We start from the raw sequence: 19,724 nt of genomic DNA on the forward strand, positions 1-19,724 counted from the left end.
AAAGCCTGAAGTTGAGATTCCGTATCTGAGGATATCATTAGGTCAGGTAACTGGCTGCATGTAACCTTTCAAATCTCTGAGTCAATCCAGAATAGAGCAGATATAATTAGCCGTTACTTTTAAAAGGCTGCAGTGCTAAATATTGCCTTGGAGGAAACAGGCGTGACTCACAATGTGTTGGAACGCTGGAATGTGAAGATTAAGGTAGTTTTTCCACACTTGAGGACTCTGCTGCAACCCTGGAGACAGTAGAAGAGAGATTCCCAATCCGTGTGTGTTCATTTCCACTGGGAATTCATTCAAGTGGTGGGTGTGGGCGTCGGGAGAAGGGTAGGGTCTGCACTCTGTCTGTGTTTGACTCTAATTACAGGATTCAGCTCCCTGTGTACATATTTGAATGCAGCACAATTGTAGCATTGTTGAGAATTAATCATGCTTCCCTTTGTATCCATTATTACACTTGCTCTTCTGCCAAAGTAAGCCCAGTTTGTCTATTCTCGTAACCAGATGCTGATGCAGAGTAGAGCTAATATTGAGAGGAAATTGGAGGAGATGGCTGCAGTTGAAGAACCTGTACCAGCACAGACATGATGGGCCAAATGGCCTCCTTCTGTGCTGCAGTTTCTGTGATTCTATGAGTAATGAATGAAGAAATAGGCCAATTTCCAAACCTATTAACTCTTTTTAAAACCAATCTTGCCTCATACTTTAGACATTTCTAAACTTAATGCACTGCAGCAACTCGCCAAGGCTTCTTCGGCAGCACCTCCCAAACCCGTGACCTCTTCCACCTAGAAGGACAAGGGCAGCAGGCACATGGGAACACCACCACCTCCAAGTTCCCCTCAAGTCACACACCATCCTGACTTGGAAGTATATCGCCGTTCCTTCATCGTCGCTGGGTCAAAACTTCAGAACTCCCTCCCTAACAGCACTGTGGGAGTACCTTCACCACACGGGCTGCAGCGGTTCAAGTAGGCGGCTCACCACCACCTTCTCAAGGGCAACTAGGGATGGGCAATAAATGCTGGCCTTGCCAGCGACGCCCACATCCCATGAACGAATATTTTTTTAAAAATTTGGTGATGACGAATGCAGGAACTCTAGGATCAGCGTGTCTGTCGTTAACAACGGACTTTGGCATTTAAACTGGATTCTTCCTGTGTGATGTAGAGCAGGTTTGTTTAACAAGCAGGGGTTTATGAAGGGCAGTGTTTAAAACAGTATAGTGTTCTCTGAATTCAGGTTAGTGGTGCAGTGCTTTACCTAATGAATTAACTCGTATATAGGTCGCACTTTCAAAAGCAAAAGAACACAGTTTAATTTGGGAATGTGGCCCCATATACAAACTCATTTCTTTTCTGTGGGGGCGGGGTGTGAGTTTGGGGTGCGGCTTATAGGATAACTTCCGCACTTCCGGCATGGAGTCACTCTCGAGGGGAGTGTGGATTGGAGAATAGTTACTACAACATTGTAGGCCTACCTCTGACCTGCAATCTCTTCACGCACCTAACTTGAATCCAATTACCAAAATGTATTGAACATTAAAATAACTCTGGCACCGGCCAGTACTTGTGAATAAAGGCAGGTGGGAGTTTTAATGATGAAAATGGGGTAAAGTATAAAGTGGAACGGCTTGACACTGTTCACTACACATAAAGTGTGAGACTAGCCTCATTCCAGCGGCACCCACTTTATTTTGACCTTCGATAAGGTCCCACACAAGAGGTTGGTGAACAAAATTAGGGCACATGGAATTGGGGGTAATATACTAGCATAGATTGAGAATTGGTTAACAGACGGAAAACAAAAAGTAGGTTTTTTTCAGGATGCCAGGCTGTGACTAGTGGGGCACCGCAAGGATCGATGCTTGGGCCCCAGCTATTCACAATCTATATCAATGATTTGGATGAGGAGTCTCAATGTAACATTTCCAAATTTGCTGATGACACAAAGCTAGGTGGCAGTGGCAGTTGTGAAGAGGCTGTGAAGAGGCTTCAAGTGGATCTCGACAGGCTCAGTGAGTGGGCGAGAACATGGCAGATGGATTATAATGTGGATAAATGTGAAGTTATCCACTTTGGTAGAAAAAACAGAAAGGCAGAGTATTTCCTAAATGGTGAAAGATTGGGGAATGCAGATGCTCAAAGGGACCTGGGTGTCCTTGTACATGAGTCACTGAAAGTGAATGTGCAGGTGCAGTAAGCCATTAGGAAGGCAAATGGTATGCTGGCCTGCATTACAGGAGGATTTGAGTACAGGAGTAAAGAAGTCTTACTCCAATTATATAGGGCCTTGGTGAGACCACACCTGGAGTACTGTGTACAATTTTGGTCTCCTTACCTAAGGAAGGATATACTTGCCATAGAGGGAGTGCAACGAAGGTTCACGAGATTGATTCCTGGGATGGCGGGGCTGTCATATGAGAAGCGATTGAGTAAACTAGGCCTGTATTCTCTTGAATTCAGAATAATGAGAGGGGATCTCATTGAAATATACAAAATTATTACAGGGCTTGATAGGGTGGGTGCTGGGAGAATGTTTCCCTTGGCTGGGGAGTCTAGAACCAGGGGCCACAGCCTCAGGATAAAGGGTAGGCCAATCAGGACTGAGATGAGAAGAAATTTCTTCACTCAGAGGGTGGTGAATCTTTGGAATTCTCTACCCCAGAAGGCTGTGGAGGCTCAGTCATTGGGTATATTCAAAACAGAAGTCGATAGATTTCTGACTAGTAAAGGCATCAAGGGATATGGCGATAGGGCCGGTGAATGGAGTTGAGGCAGAAGATCAGCCATGATCTCATTGAATGGCGGAGCAGGCTCCAAGGGCCGAATGGCCTATTCCTGCTCCTATTTCTTATGTTCTTATGTTCGAATCAGCTGGTGCCAGATTCACTTCGTCCATGGCCTGATTACTGCACTTGAAAATTTAAAAGGGTGAGAATGGGGTTGGGTTGCCTGATCCTGATATTTAAACCCCCCCCCCGCCCCCTACCCCAACTCGCTCCCGCCTGTCCAGGAGGGTGGGAGGGGGTTTAAAAATCAAGGCCTATGAGTCTCAACAAGCTGTTCAACTATAGAAAGAAGAAAGAACTTACATTTCAACAGAGTGCTGAAGCAATATATTCTGCTAAACACTAATGAGACTCCATGGATGAATAAAGCCATAAGTGAACAATTGAGGGTAAGGAAAGAGGCATACATTAAGTACACAGACAGTAGGGGAGTGCATGATAAGAGAGAATACGAAGAGATTAGGAGAGAAGTCAAAAAAACAATTAGGAAGGCAAAGAGGAGCTATGAAATTAAATTATCAAGGAATATAAAACAAAATAGTAAAATATTTTACAGGTACACCAATAAAAAAAGGAAGGTTGGGATAGGAATAGGGCCATTAAGGGATAGACAGGATAATACCATGAGCGAGAGATGGCAGAAATATTAAACATAATAAGAACATAAGAAGTAGGAGCAGGAGTAGGCCATACGGCCCCCCGGGCCTGCTCCGCCATTCAATAGGATCATGGCTGATCCGAATCTAGACTCACGTCCACTTCCCTGCCCTCTCCCCGTAACCCCTAATTCCCTTATCTGCTAGGAAACTGTCTATCTCCATTTTAAATTTATTTAATGTTGCAGCTTCCACAGCTCTCTGGGGTAGCAAATTCCATAGATTTACTACCCTCTGAGTGAAGAAGCTTCTCCTCATCTCAGTTTTGAAAGGGCAGCCCCTTATTCTAAGATTATGCCCCCTAGTTCTAGTCTCACCCATCAGTGGAAACATCCTCACCGCATCCACCAGATCAAGCCCCCTCACAATCTTGTATGTTTCGATAAGATCGCCTCTCATTCTTCTGAACTCCAATGAGTAGAATCGCAACCTACTCAACCTTTCCTCATACGTCAACCCCCTCATCTCCGGAATCAACCGAGTGAACCTTCTCTGAACCGCCTCGAGAGCAAGTATATCTTTTCTTAAATATGGAAACCAAAACTGCACGCAGTATTCCAGGTGTGGCCTCACCAATACCCTGTATAACTGAAGCAAGACTTCCCTGTTCTTATACTCCATCCCCCTTGCAATAAAAGCCAAGATTCCATTGGCCTTCCTGATCATCTGCTGCACCTGCATACTAACTTTTAGTGTTTCATGCACCAGGACCCCCAGATCCCTTTGTACTGTAGCACTTTGCAGTTTCTCTCCATTTAGATAATAACTTGCTCTTTGATTTTTTCTGCCAAAGTGCATAACCTCACACTTTCCAACATTATATTGCATCTGCCAAATCTCTGCCCACTCACTTAGCCTGTCTATGTCCTTTTGCAGGTTTTTTATGCCCTCCTCACTCACTGCTTTCCCTCCCATCTTTGTATCGTCGGCAAACTTGGATATGTTGCACTCGGTCCCTTCTTCCAAATCGTTAATATAGATTGTAAAGAGTTGGGGTCCCAGCACTGACCCCTGCAGAGCACCACTGGTTACTGATTGCCAGCCCGAGAACGAACCATTTATCCCAACTCTTTGTTTTCTGTTAGATAGCCAATCTTCCACCCATGCCAGTATATTACCCCCAATCCCGTGATTTTTTTATCTTGATCAGTAATCTTTTGTGTGGAACCTTGTCAAATAATTATTTTGCTTCAGTATTTACCAGGGAGATAGAACAGGTGGATATGACACTGGATGATAGGATTAGTAATGAGATATATGCATTTAAAATAAAAAGAGGGGATATATTAAATAAATTAATCAATCTCAAAGAGGATAAAACCCCTGGTCCAGATGGATTGCATCGACGCATTTTAAAACAATCTAGGGAAGAGATAGCAGAGGCATTACTACACATATGTAATAATTCGTTAGAAAAAGGTGTAGTGCCAGAGGACTGGCGAATAGCTAACGTAATACCTATATTTAAGAAGTGGGATAGAACATGTCCAGGGAATTATAGACCAGTCAGCTTAACATTAATAGTAGTAAAAATAATGGAATCCCTACTAAAGGAGAAAATAGAAAAACATCTAGAAACCAAAAACATAGTAATGAATAGTCAGCATGGATTTCAAAAGGGAAAGTCTTGCTTGACCAACCTCATTGAATTTTTTGAAGAGGTAACAGAGAGAGTAGACAGTGGTAATGCAATAGATGTAATTTATCTAGATTTTCAAAAGGCCTTCGATAAGGTACCCCGTAATAGACTGATGAACAAGGTCAAAGAATGCGGAGTCAGGGGACAAGTAGCAGAATGGATTGCTGGCTGGCTTCAAGACAGAAAGCAGAGAGTAGGAGTAAAAGGTAGCTATTCACAGTGGCAGAAGGTGGGTAGTGGTGTTCCACAAGGATCAGTGCTGGGACCACTGTTCACAATTTATATTAACGATTTAGACTTTGGAATCAAAAACACAATTTCTAAATTTGCGGATGACACCAAATTGGGGGGGGGTAGTCAATACTGAGGAGGATTGCAACAAATTACAGGAGGACATTAATAAACTTGCAGAATTGGCATATAATTGGCAAATGAAGTTCAACACAGATAAATGTGAGGTATTACATTTTGGTAGGAAGAATAGGGAGGGCACTTACCACTTGGAGGGTGCGAGTCTAGGTGGGGTAGAGGAGCAAAGGGATCTCAGAGTACAAATACACAAATCACTAAAACTTGCGCCACAGGTTAACAAGGCCATAAAAAACGCAAACCAAGCACTAGGGTTTATTTCTAGAGGTATAGAATTGAAAAGTAGGGAAGTTATGCTAAACCTGTATCAAACCTTGGTTAGACCACACTTAGAGTACTGCGTGCAGTTCTGGTCGCCATATTGGCCCAGAAATTTGACCTGCACTTACCTAGCGCGCCGGCCGTTGAGCCGTGGGCCCCCGTGGAATTCTGATCCGGGGCCTGGTCCAGCTGCCGGCGCGCAGTGCTTGCGTATCCCAGGGACGCAGTTAGTTCGATGCGTCCCCTGGGATCACGTGGGCCATGGGGAGCCAATCGGAGCAGGGAAATGTCCATTCATAAAATTGACAGGAAGAGCTGTCAAAACTTATAAATACTATGGCCCCAAAACATCACTAAATCTTCAAATAAATTTTAAAAAAACATGACATTTTTAAAATAAACTGTAAATTACACGAAATAACTATTTTAAACAATAATTTAAATTTTTGAAAAAATAATTTTATTTTCTAACGGGGCTAAAAATAAACTTACCTTGCTTTAAAGTATTTAAACATAATAAACCTGTGGAAAAAATGTTTTAATTTTAATTAATTCACCACTTACCTTGTAAAAAGCAGGCCTTACGCCTGCTTTTTAAATGTGTAACTTCTGCAGACTTACCCTCCCGGGAAAACCTGCAAAAAAAAACGAAGTTCGATGCGCACGCGCAGCCTCTCCCGCGCACGCGTTCCACCTCTGAACTCCTTCGTTCGGGGGAACGGAAGTGCCGGTTTCCCGCGCATGCCCAGTGCATGCAGGAAACCGGCACTTCCATTGGGCCTACGGGTGAGTACCCCGTGCGTACTCACCCGTGGAGACCCGAATTTCTGGGCCATTAAGGATATAGAGGCACTGGAGAGGGTGCAGAAAAGATTTACAAGGATGATACCAGAAATGCGAGGGTATACCTATCAGGAAAGGATGAACAGGCTGGGTCTCTTTTCTCTTGAAAAAAGAAGGCTGAGGGGTGACCTAATAGAGGTGATTATGAAAGGTTTTGATAGAGTGGATACAGAGAGAATGTTTCCACTTGTGGGGAAGAGCAAAACTAGAGGCCATCAATATAAGATAGTCACCAAGAAATCCAATAGGGAATCCAGAAGAAACTTCTTTACCCAAAGAGTGGTGAGAATGTGGAACTCGCTCCCACAGGGAATGGTTGAAGCAAAAAGTATAGATGCATTTAAGGGGAGGCTAGACATGCACAAGAGAGAGAAGGGAATAGAGGGTTATACTGATAGATTTAGATGAGGACAGGCGGGAGGAGGCTCGCGTGGAGCATAAATGCCGGCATGGACTAGTTGGGCCGAATGGCCTGTTTCTGTGTCATATATCCTATGTAATGTAATACATTTATACAGGTAGACTATCCTTTATCCGAAAACCTCGGGACCAGCCGTGTTTCGGTTTTCGGAAAATTTCAGATTTCAGAAGGTATTTTATAAGACTGGGAAATTTGTCGGGGGTGGGGGTCGGCGGGGGGGGGTGGGGGTCGGCGGGGGGTGGGGGTCGGCGGGGGTCGCGGGTCGGGGGGGGAGAAAAGAATATCGGACAGGCCGCTGCAGCTATCGGACGGGCTGCTGTATTGTTGGGTTCACTCTCCCGGTACCTCCTTCACACTGCCCGGCTCGGCCTGCAATCTCCTACCCAGGAGGGAACTCTGTGACCCTCTGCCCTGCTCAGCGTAAGTCGTGCGCCACTCTGGTCATGTCGTGCGCACGACTTACGCTGAACGAAAAAACTTTCGGTTTTTAGAGGTTTTCGGTTTTCGGAAGTTCGGATAAAGGATAGTCTACCTGTATAGTGCCTTTCACAAACTCAGGACATCCAAAAGAGCTTTACAGTGAATTTTGAAGTGTAGTCACTGTTATAATGTAGGAAACATGGCAGCCAATACACACACAGCAAGGTCCCACAAACAGCAGTAGAGATAACAGCCAGATCATCTGTTTTAGTGATGTGGGTTAAGGGATAAATATTAAATAGGACAACAGGGAGAAGTCCCCAGCTCTTCTTCGAAATAGTGCCATGAGATCTTTTGCGTGCAGCTGAGAGGGCAGTCGTGGCCTCAGTTTAACGTCTCATCTGAAAGACGGCACCTCCAACAGTGTAGCACTCCCTCAGTACTGCATTAGAGTATTAGCTTAGATTTTGTGCTCTGGAGTGGGACTTGAGACCCACAACCTTCTGATTCAGAAGCGAGAGTGCTACCAACTGAGCCACCGCTGACACTGTCATACAGGCCAAGACCATTATCAAGACCAATTCTGTGCTCAGCCAGTCCCCGTACAAGCGTGTTCCCGAGCAATCGTTGGATTGTGATCTGGAGTGGAAACCCTGGCTGATTTGTTGCCCCTCTAGCCCAGGGACGGTGAGGCCAATTATAAGCTGCCGACTGCCACACCAGCGGAGTTCGGCTAAGTCAGTACAGATCGGGGATTGATTTGTATATTTGATCTATTTGAAAATGTGTCCAGCCAAAAAAATTATTACAATTCTCCACCGCCCCCCCCCCCCCCCCAAATTTCTGACAATAATAACATTCACATTCCCAATTTCATGGAGCCTCTTGCAGGGGGAATTGCACACGCTGAAATGCGCACTTCAGAAAGGGAGTTGTCTGCAAACTGTTACGAGTTTTGACAAGTGTGTGAAATTAGGCTGCACCACAAGGAATTATCCAACAAGAGGTCATTTCAAATGTCCCTGTGTTAGGATGTGAGGCTGTCTTTGTGTCTGGAAATTGGAGGGAGAGAGAGAGAGAGAGAGAACATGTGACAAAGAACAAGAATCTGCACAACATCATAAACTGCGAACAACCTAATTTGTTGTTTGGGAGGAAGTGACTCAGACACCATTCACTGACTAGCTGAGAGATCAAAATGGAGGAAATGCCTTTGGTATTTCGAAAATCTTCTGACTGAGCACATTAGTGGCAGGATATTTCCCAGTTCATTGTGAAAATGTCTGAACATTATGCCTGCGAAGATTCAGAATTTTACAATGACTCATTCTCTACTCCCCTCACCCCCACTTCCAGTTCCTACTTTTTTCCTCGTATAGAGTTGTCTTTCTCCATATTTACCAAACGATTGCAACTGCAGGCTTCTGTAGATGTGTTTCTACTTGCGGAGCCAATGATAGAAGAATTTAAGGGCAAGCTAGAGCAACACATGAGGGAGGAAGGACTAGAAGGTTATGTTGATGGGGTTAGATGAAGAGGGGGGGGAAGGAAGCTCATGTGGAGCGTAAACGGACTTGTTGGGCCGAATGGCCTGTTTCTGTGCTGTACATTCTATGATTAATGGTAATGACTGGCCTATATCAATCCTGAACTGCAAACATTCTACCATGTGACACAAAATATCCCCAGGTTATTTCAAACTGAAAGTTGCAAGAGTAGAATTCCCTGCTAGGAATAACAGCGGAGGGCGATAGTTAGTACGTTTGTTTGGCATTTATTTGCCACTCTTCCTAAGGTGTCATTAACCCATGGTTAAAGCCTTCATTGAAACAGCAGACAGAGCAATGTGTAAGGGCTATCAGAAGGTGTTGTGCAAAATGACTAATCCTTCAACCAAATTTCACAGGTAAATGGTTGCCTCCTGGATCCTGTGCCTCCTGTAATAGCAAGGAAGGGATGCCCACCATCTCCTAGCAACATGATGGAGACCTCCATTGATGAGGGGATCGAGACTGAGGATGACTCTGAAGAGGACCCTGCCCAGGTGTACGCATCATTTCAGGCAATGCACTGTGGCCAGAGGCGGCACACTCTCACTGAAGTGACCAACCAGCCAATGGTGATGCCAAGCACAGGTAGGAAGGGCTTCCCCCCACCCCCCAATTTTATCACATCGTCTGCTTAAGGGGTTCACTCTGTCGGGAGTACAGTTCCAAGAATGGCTGAAGCCCTCCAATATTTTGTCTGTTCTACAAGTGTGAGCCTAGAGAGTGAATGTTAGCAGGGTATTCCACCATAAAGAGCAGCACGTTCGAGCTCAATCCTGTTTTACTCGACACCCATGCAAGCACTGGATAGTGATCAAGAATGGGAACCGTGGTCGTATTTTGTTTTGCCCCCACCCTAGTTCTGGGGCACTGTCAAACTGGAGCATCCCTACTGACTCAGATTTAAGATAATTGGTAAAAGAAACAGAGGGGAAACGAGGCGTTTGTTTTAACGCAGCGAGTTGTGATCTGGAACGTGCTGCCTGAAAGGTTGGTGGAAGCAGATTCAATAGTAACTTTCAAAAGGGAATTGGGTAAACACTTGTAAAGGAAAAATTTGCAGGGCTTTGGGGAAAGAGCAGGGAGAGTGGGACTAATTGGAGAGCTCTTTCAAAAAGTCGGCACAGGCACAACGGCCTCCTTCTGTACTGTATAATTCTATTCTATTCCAGACTCCCCCGGCTGCAATAAACACAGATCTGGGATCGAGTATAGGAACCTTCCTGGTCTATTTGTTTCCTTTTTCCCCCATTTAATTTTTTATTGATGCGGAGACTAGGATTGAACACGAGGAGCAATGCAGTTTACCTGTTGGGCACTAGCTCCATCGCATCAACAATCCGCCATAACCCTGGCCCAACAAGAGCCTCCCCTACTGCACCGATGTGAATATTTCCTTTTCCATTCTTGAGGCTTCCTCGAATGAGATTGAGGCCTGCGTATGCTGATCTGATGGCCTGAGCAGCCACCCGTCGCCCTCAGCCCTGATCCCATTGGATCTTCAAGCGTCAGGCCCATGGTGGTATTCCCGGTCCCCTGCCGGTTTGCCTATCTCCTGGTGGAGGGGAAGGGGACAGGGAACCTGCTGTGGCACTTGCCTAAGCTGAGTTTGATTTTTTTAATTTATATTTCCCGCTTTGCATACGGGCAGTGCATTGCATTGCAGTCAGTTGCCCTGGGTTACGCTGTCCTTTATATTTTAAATCGTGTCTCCCCCGCCGCCCCCGTTGCCATAACAACATTGGACCTAAGGAATGCAGCGGCAAGTCCTCGTGCCCAGCTAAGGCGTTCATGGTAAGTGCGTCGAATGACCTATTTCCATCATTAACATTTCAGTGGGCTTATCCCACGCCCACCATCACTTATGGTGGAAAATACCAGCAGTGGCAGTGGAGGCATTTCCCACAGCTGCCCAGAAACTGCCAGAAAACAGGCGGTAAGTGCTTGGAATACGTGGACCTTACTGCTTTGTGTGAAATTAAGAGCTGTTATTCTTTCATTACAAGTTTATATGAACCTTTGAGGTGGGTCAGCAGGGTACGAAGCTGCACCACTGACTGGATTGGCTTGGTCTGATGGTCTTTGCTTGTCCTAACCACTCTACATTTTGCCCCAAATACAGGGAAGCTGTTCACCGTAGGGAACAATCCATCCTTGGGGAGTGTCGATTCAGAATACGACATGGGATTGATGCACAGCGAGCTCAGTATTCTAGAGGACCCGCCCTCCCTGAAGGAGGTCGTACTCGCCAACCAGCCGATGTCGCGGATGACCCCGCCACTGATTGGCATCAGGCCGCCGAACCCGGCCATGGAGGCGCTGACATCGCAGAAACGCGAGGTGCACAACCGGTCGCCAGTCAGCTTCCGGGAAGGTCGAAGAGCTTCCGATACATCTTTAACACAAGGTGACTATCTACTGTGCGCCTATTATCGTCTGCGTATGTGCGTGAGTACTGTGCCAATAATGCCTAGCTACACAACAGCAGTGTGAAGCTCCCTCGTGCAATATCTGTGGTGATAGGCTGACCTATCGAGTCTCACTCAATTGCAGTGAGTAGGAGACTCCTAAATAAGGAGCACACGGCTCATCTTGCTTATCCTGCCATAGAAACCGCATCAAAGACCCCTGTTGATGTGGACAGGTCATTAGCCTGACCGTGCCAGCCGCAATGGGGTGTCGCCACTCCACTCCCATCAGACGGGAGCAGCCCACTGGATGTTAACCAGAGGCCGGAGCTCTGGTCTCCCGCTGGCCGGGCTCTGTTGTATTACTACAAAGTATTTACAGCACAGAAGCAGGCCGTTCAGCCCAACCGGTCCATGCTGGTGTTTATGCTCCACACGAGCCTCCACCCCGCCCCAACCCTCTTTTTATCTAACCCTAACAACATATCCTTCTATTCTTTTCTCCCTTGTGTTTATCTAGCTTCCCCTTGAATGCACCTATGCTATTCGGCTCAACCACTCTTTGTGGTACCGAGTTCCACATTCCAACCACTCTCTGGGTAAAGAAGTTGATCCTGAATTCCCTATTGGATTTATTAGTGACTGACATGAATCTAGTCATTCATGTGGAAATGACTTATGAAGTAATACTGGGCGGCCTGCTGGTGGCGCTGTCCAGGAAGAGTATAAATACTCGGGCATGGGCCCAGCTTGCTCAGGACATTCTTTAACAGGAACTAGTGAAGGACACAACTAGATCTCCATGTTGAAAAACAGTTGATTAAAGCCTTGTTTAATACTCAGACCAAGTGCCAAGTAGTTTTCTTACGTCAGTCACTATCTTCTATTTATGGCCCCTCGTTCTGGTCTTGCCCATAAGTGGAAACATCTTCTCTCCGCCGACCCTATTACGACTGTGGGAAAGTCTAATTTGCGGTTTGTGGTGAGATGAGTTGTCTGGAATTTCCTTCTCCTTACTGTCCACTCCGACATAAATTTGTTTCTGATTCCTAAATAACATCAACTCTTGCCTGACTACAAAGAGTTTATAGAGCACATTGTCGCATTACAAGGCACGTCGCATACAGCGAATTACTTTGAACTCCATTGACGATTGTTATGGAAAAAAAGAAAGACTTGCTTTTATAAAATGCCTTTCACGACCACCGGACGTCCCAAAGCAATTTACAGCCAATGAAGTGTAGTCAGTGTTGTAATGTAGGAAACACAGCAGCCAGCAAGTTCCCACAAACAGCAAAGTGATAATGACCAGATAACCTGTTGATTGAGGGATAAATATTGGCCAGGATACCAACCCTGCTCTTCTTTGAAATAGTGGCCATGGGATCTTTTACATCCACCCGAGAGAGCAGGTGGAGCCTCGGTTTAACGTCTCTACCGAAAGACGGCACCTCCGACAGTGCAGCACTCCCTCAGTATTGCACTGAAGAGTCAGCCTAGATTTTTGTGCTCAAGTCTCTGGAGTGGGGCTTGAACCCACAACATTCTGACCCCGAGGCGAGGGTGCTACCCACTGAGCCACGACTGACATGACTGGAGGCAAACGGAGCAGCCTTTTTACACACAAGATCCAGCTTTTTTTGGTGGTGCTGGTTGAGAGAGACATGTTGCCAGGGCATTGGGAGAACTCCCTGCTCTCCTTTGACTAGTGACATGAACTGTTTACATCCACCCAAACATCGGAACAGGTAGACAGGACCTCAGTTTAATTGTTTCCAATAATACAACAATACAGCACTCCCTCAGTGCAGCACTGGAGTGTCAGTATGGATTGTGTGTGCTCAAGTCCTGGAGCGAGCTTCGAACCCATGATCTTCTGACTCAGAGATGAGTGCTACCAATGCTGACAAAATAACATATTTCTGACGAAATAACATGATCAGACTTGCTCTCAGAAGAATTTACACTTGTATCATTAATATTCGCCCAAAACATCGCATGTTGCTGTACAACCAATTGTTTAGAGCAGCGCAGTTTGGAAAGGGACAGCACAGGAAGTGTTGAAAATAGAAAACCGTATGTCAAAGGTGACTGGATCAGTGGCTTGAGCTGAAACAGGCTGCTTTTAACAGGAACAAGTGGAGGGAGGCAAGATAAAACTTACTCTTAATGAGAACTTGTTTTCTTCTTAGAGCGAGATTCCTTTTTTTTTAGAAGGCATTTTATTTTCTCTCCTGCTTAAAAGTGTAGGCTTTTGCTCAGTTGGTAGCACTCCTGCCCAATGTTCCCTTTAAACTGCGCGGCTTTTAAAGGGGCTGCGCGGGACCAATAAAAAATTAGAGGGAACATTGATCCTGCCTCTCTGTCATAAGGTTCTGGGGCGACGCCTTACTGGAACTAGGTTGACGCTCCCTCCCTCTGCGGCAAAGTGTCCAGCCTCTACTTGGTAGTTCCTCACGGTGGCACCACAGAGATTCTGAACTGAACCACAGAGGGAGACAACAGCAGCTTCAAATTCCTGGGTGTATTCATTACGGAGGACTTAACGTGGTCCCATCACATCGACATCGTAAGAAAGAAGGCATGCCAACGCCTGTTCTTCCTCAGGAGACTGAAGAAATTTGGAATGTCCCCCCAGATTCTCACCAACTTCTACCGGTGCACCATCGAGAGTATCCTGTCCAGCTGCATCACTACCTGGTATGGCAACTGCACCGCCACAGACCGCAAGGCTCTACAGATGGTGGTGAAAGCTGCACAACATACTATAGGAATTAAACTACCTGCTGTGCAGGATATCTACCCAGAGAGGTGCCGGGGGAAGGCCCTGAGAATCATCAAAGACGCGAGCCACCCCAGCCACAACCTCTTCGCCCTGCTCCCGTCCGGTAAGAGATACCGAAGTATACGGTCTCGTACCAGCAGGTTTCGAAACAGCTTCTACCCCCAGGCCATAAGACTCATGAACGAATAATTTATTATTATTTATTACTGTTGTCTTATTTATTATTACTGTATTTCTATTAGTATTTTTATCATTGCTATGCCATATTTATTCCAATGTTGGGAGGACTCGTAAAAATCAACATTTCATTGTGCAGTACAAGTCTGCTGCATATATGACAAATAAAATTGAATTGAATTGAACCTCGAGGACAAGATAAGAGATTCCTCATTTAAATGGTGTAGCCATTTTCTTCCATTGAATTTGAAGAGAATATCCACTGTACCGTCTACATTTTGCTTGCCCCCTCTTGACATTTTTTTACGTGAGTAACCTGTGTAGAGGACTCCAACTGACTTCCATTTCTTTGATTAGGTATCGTAGCCTTCCGCCAGCATCTTCAGAATCTAGCCAGAACCAAAGGAATTCTGGAGCTCAACAAGGTACAGATGTTATATGAACAGATGGGCTCAGATGAGGACCCTGATGCGTTAGCGGCATCGCATTTACAAGGCCTCCTCACCCACCACCATCAGGTAAATCTTTCTTACCAATGTGTATTGTGGCTATTATAAGGAGATGTGAGAGTTGATATATTTCCAATGACTGGGCTGACCTAGTAACTCACGAGAAGCCATGAGTAGGATATGGTCCCGTCCCATGGCTCCTCATCATCTGATCTGTTTACAGCAGTTTTGAACAGGAACAAACCCAATTGGGAAATGGTTCCAGTCCCATCACTGTGGGACGTTCTCATGCTGTCACCTGCTCTCACTTGTGCAGGCATCTCCCCAAAACAGGGAAGAAACACTTCACCAAGTTGTCATCACGTCTGGTAAAATTATTAGTTTCTCCGCATGGCCTTCCAGAAAAGTGAGCTGGGAGGTTTTGAATTATCGAGGTGTCGTGACCTCTTGTGCTTTATCCCCCGCCCCTTGCTCCACCTTCTAGTGGGAGAGTTGTCAGCCATCTTGGCTCTACTGACTGGAACTCCCCTCCGAACCCACTGAGCCTCTACCTCCTAAAAGCCTTCTCTGTACCCATGTCTTCCAACTACGCTTTTGATCCCCTCTCATAGAATCATAAAGGTTTCTTCTTCTTAGGCAGTCCCTCGGAACCGAGGATGACTTGCTTCCACATTAAAAATGAGTTCTCAGGTGACCGATGAGTCCAATGCGGGACCTACAGTCTCTGTCACAGGTGGGGCAGACAGTGGTTGAAGGGGCGGGTGGGTGGGGTGCTTGGGTTGACGTGCGCTGCCTGCGCTTGGCTTCCGCTCGCTCCCGGCGAAGAGACGCGAGGTGTTCGGCGCCTTCCCGGATGCTTCTCCTCCACTTTGTGCAGTCTTGGGCCAGGGATTCCCAGGTGTCGGTGGGGATGTTGCACTTTTTCAAGGAGGCTTTGAGGGTGTCCTTGAAGCGTTTCCTCTGCCCACCTGGGGCTCTCTTGCTGTGTCGGAGCTCCGAGTAGAGCGCTTGTTTTGGGAGGTTTACGGCACAGGAGGAGGCCAGTCGGCCCATCGTGTCTGTGCCGGAAGTCTCAGCATCCACTTTCTCCTCTGTGTAGTGGACCGAGATGTTTGTCCCGATGTTACAGGCACTGCCCTATATGAGCAGCTGATGCAGCAAGCCACTCAAACGCTACACGCCCATTAAACCATCATCTTGCACTTTTGATTGAAGTTATCTCATCCATGTAATAACTGCAAATTAAATGGTGCATTATTAACCAGTTTGTGCAGAAGAATTTAATGCCACTACTGTGTCTTTACTTCTCTTTTAGGACGACATCTCTCAGCAGCAAGAAAATGTAGCATTATTCCCTAATGGAGTCCATCCACACTTGCTCTCGCGACGCCAGAGCCTAGAAACACATTATTTGCAGCACCGATTGCCGGTACGGAGTTTTACCTCTAGAATTTTAATTGCAAGGCAACGCATTTTTTTTTTTTTTTAAGAGAGAAAAAAACCAAAACCTAGTAAAAGATTAATCTTTTGCCCAGTGGAATAAAATATTTTGGATGCATTTGTTCAGAAACAAGTAATAGTCGGTGATTCTTTTGAATGAGGTGGCCATTCCTTCTTGGTGCTACACTCCGAATGTGACTTCTTGGAGCCGTGTCAAAAGTCCATTCAATTCTGAACATGTATTAGGACTCTGTGAAGCTATATGTGGCTGTCAGCAACTCTAAAGCATTAATGTGCTGCTCCCCAAATGGTGTTCACCTGTCACCCCTGTGCTCGCTGACCTACATTGGCTCCCGGTCCGGCAACGCCAAGATTTTAAAATTCTCATCCTTGTTTCCAAATCACCCCTTGGCCTCGGTTCGGGCAAGTCACACGAGCCATTTTAACTGCCCCCGGTCTGTGAGTTAATTACGGCTCTTAAACGCTAAAAAAAGAAATTGAACACCCGGCGGATGCAGACGTCAATATAAAATGATCCCTATACAGAATTCACAGAAACAGACTGAAGTCGTATAAACCACTGCAGTAACAATCGAGAAGCCTTAAATTCGGGCTTCTCTGAATCCAACATGGCAATTTAAAAATGTGATGTGACATGGGAGCAACAGCTGGGGTCTGGGACAATGGCTGTTTGTCAGCCTTTAGTGCATTCCTGAGCAGTAATGAACCCTTTTAACTTCCAGACCTTTTTTTTCCGTCAGGCTTCATTCCGTTCTCACTTTTAAAGCACGCATCTCCCCAGTGGGTGTGTCCTTTTGATCCAAATCTGGTGTGTTGGGCAAGAAAACTGAATCCCGGGACTGAGAGGCTGTATTTAGTCAGAATGCAGATGTTGGCTTGTGATAACATCAGCACAAGGGAGCCCTGTATATTGAAGATTAAACAGCAAACCACAATCAGAAGCTCATTGTCACACTGGAGTGAACTGTCCCTCCCACCCTGCTCCCCATCCCCCAGCCAAACAAAAGCAACAAATTGTACTAACCAAAAGCTCATGGGAGGAACATCTACTGACTGTTTCTCTGAATTAGCTGTGGGAACACAGCAAGTGTGGGATTACAGTCTCCTGGGCATGTTGACAGAAGTATTGGAGTCATTTTATTTGAGGTATTGCCATATCCATGTCAAGCATGGCTCAGAACATTATAGCGTTGTTTGGCCTGTAAACGTGAAAGGAAAATCTGTAAGCTTTATCTATATATAAAACCGGTATGTCTCTCTGTCTGTCTCTCTGTCTGTCTGTCCGGCTATACAATCAAAAGTTATAGAGCGTACCTACACATATGTTATATCAAAAGAAAGCTTATCATTAGGGGACTCTCATAGGCATATTTACTTTTTCGTCACACAAATATTGTTTGGACGGTATACAAAAAACGTTCAAAAATCCACTCATTAGCGGTTGACCAATCCTACCTCTCATTAGCATTGAGTGACGTGCTGCTTGACCAATCCTCCAGTTCACTCACCTGATGGTTGACCAATCGGTGCATCATGGGCGGGTCCTAATCCTCCAGTCTCCCTAAACTTCGCCACCATTTTTTCCATCCCCACAGGCACAGCAGCAGCAAAAGAAACCCCCACATTGCGGCTCCTGCCCCGGCGGAGCAGCAGGTAAGTTGGGCTCACTCGGGCCGTGCCTCGCAACCGTTCGGCCCGACACACACAGCGGTCAGGGGAGCAGCAGCGGCTGGCCGTCAGCCGCGGGGGAGCTCAGCTCGGGTCCCTCTCGGCCCTGAAGCGCTAGGCCCCGCACCGCCGGTATCACAACGGCACCGGTCCTCAGGCGCTAGGCAGGGAGAGGGGAGGGAGGGACAGAGAGAGGGGGAGGGACGGGAGGGAGGGACACGAGAGGAGAGGGGGAGAGGGAGGGAGAGAGAGAGGGGACAGACACGGGCAGGCAGACCGCGCCGCCCAAAATTGCCCTGGCAACGCCGGGCACCCCCTGCTAGCATTTTGTACAAAACACTTGAAATGAGAGTGAATGTCATTTTGGCATAGGTAGAAAATTGATGTCTTTTTATTTGCTTAATCAAAATATTAAGATTATTCCAAAAATAATCACCACATTGTGTGTGTACTTGAGTATTTTGAAATAAGATCTGCATATTCATTTTTTTTTTTAAATGGTGTCTGCTCCCCTCACTGTCTTAGTGATTCTGAGGCAGGGGTGTGGAAATGTGGCATCTGTTCCTAAAATGCCCAGAAGGCCTCTTGTGAGTTGGAACCTTTGAAAGAAAAACACAAAAATCAGGTCAATAGGGTCTCATTCTGGAATATTCTTTTTATAAATAATTATCTCCTTATAAATGTCTATGACGTGACAGCAGTCAGGAACCTCTAATAATATCATTTAAATTTCTCATCCTTGTGTTCAAATCCCTCCATAGCCTCGCCCCTCCAGCCCTACAACCCTCCGAGATCTCTGCGTTCCTCCAATCCTGGCCTATTGTGCATCCCCGATTTCCTTCGCCCCACAATTGGTGGCCGTGCCTTCAGCTATCTAGGCCCTAGGCGCCTAAATCTTTCCGCCTTTCTACCTCTCTCTTCTACTTTAATATGCTACTTAAAAGCTACCTCCAGCTGTCGTAATATCTCCTTATATGGCTCGGTGTCAAATTTTGTTTGATAATGTCAAATTTTGTTTGATAACTCTCCTGTGAAGAGCTTTGGGATGATCGTGCTATGTTAAAGGCGCTATATACTGTAAATGCAAGTTGTTGTTGTAATCAAGAGACCATATTACTAACTTTTACAGAACCCAAGCTTATTGAATAAAGCACAAAACAGCTGTCCAATGTATTGCAAGGAAACACCCAGGAGTCTGGAGCAGCAACTACAGGAACACAGGTGAGACCCAGTAACATTGCAATTCAAAAAAGCATCCCATGTCAAAAGTTCATACTCCTAGCTCAAACGTCAAGTGTTTCCTTCAGTCATCGTATTTGGAAAGCTGTGAAAACCTCCTAATGTGCACAGAGTAAAGCCAGGGTTATCGGAGTGTGCCATCAGGAGACAACGAGATTCTTGTTGTCTTTAATGGCAGCACTGCCTAAGTCTTGTCTTAGTTTGCCTAATGACCTGTTGCTTCATTCTAAATTGCCAGTGTGTCAGCCAGTGGCCCAGCTGGTAGCACCCTTGTCTCTGAGTCAGAAGGCTGTGGGTTTAAGTCCCACTCCAGAGACTTGATTGTAAAAATCTAGGCTGAACGCCCAATGCAGTACTGAGGGATGAGATGTTAAACCGAGGCCCCGTCTGCTCTGTCAGCTGAATGTAAAAGATCCCATGGCACTATTTTGAAGAAGAGCAGGGGAGTTGTCCCCGGTGGCCAATCCTTATCCCTCACCCAGCATCACTAAAACAGATTATCTGGCCATGATCACATTGCTGTTTGTGGGAGCTTGCTGTGCACAAATTGGCTGCCATGTTTCCCACATTACAACAGTGACTACACG

At 46.0% G+C, this 19,724-nt stretch overlaps 1 protein-coding gene across 2 annotated transcripts in view; it reads left to right on the plus strand.

Moving 5' to 3' along the window:
* LOC147100317 (serine/threonine-protein kinase SIK2-like) overlaps window positions 1-19,724 on the plus strand; it is a 169,597-nt gene that overhangs the window by 143,390 nt on the left and 6,483 nt on the right. For both annotated transcript variants that reach the window (XM_085967881.1, XM_085967882.1), the window contains 5 exons: window positions 9,310-9,538; window positions 11,073-11,357; window positions 14,678-14,838; window positions 16,085-16,198; window positions 19,028-19,119. In XM_085967881.1, the coding sequence (XP_085824007.1) occupies window positions 9,310-9,538; window positions 11,073-11,357; window positions 14,678-14,838; window positions 16,085-16,198; window positions 19,028-19,119 (881 nt within the window). The remainder of the gene's footprint in view (window positions 1-9,309; window positions 9,539-11,072; window positions 11,358-14,677; window positions 14,839-16,084; window positions 16,199-19,027; window positions 19,120-19,724) is intronic.

Source organism: Somniosus microcephalus, chromosome 26 (assembly GCF_052327205.1).
Source record: "Somniosus microcephalus isolate GS21.2 chromosome 26, FLI_Smic_1.0, whole genome shotgun sequence".
Lineage (NCBI taxonomy): Eukaryota > Metazoa > Chordata > Chondrichthyes > Squaliformes > Somniosidae > Somniosus > Somniosus microcephalus.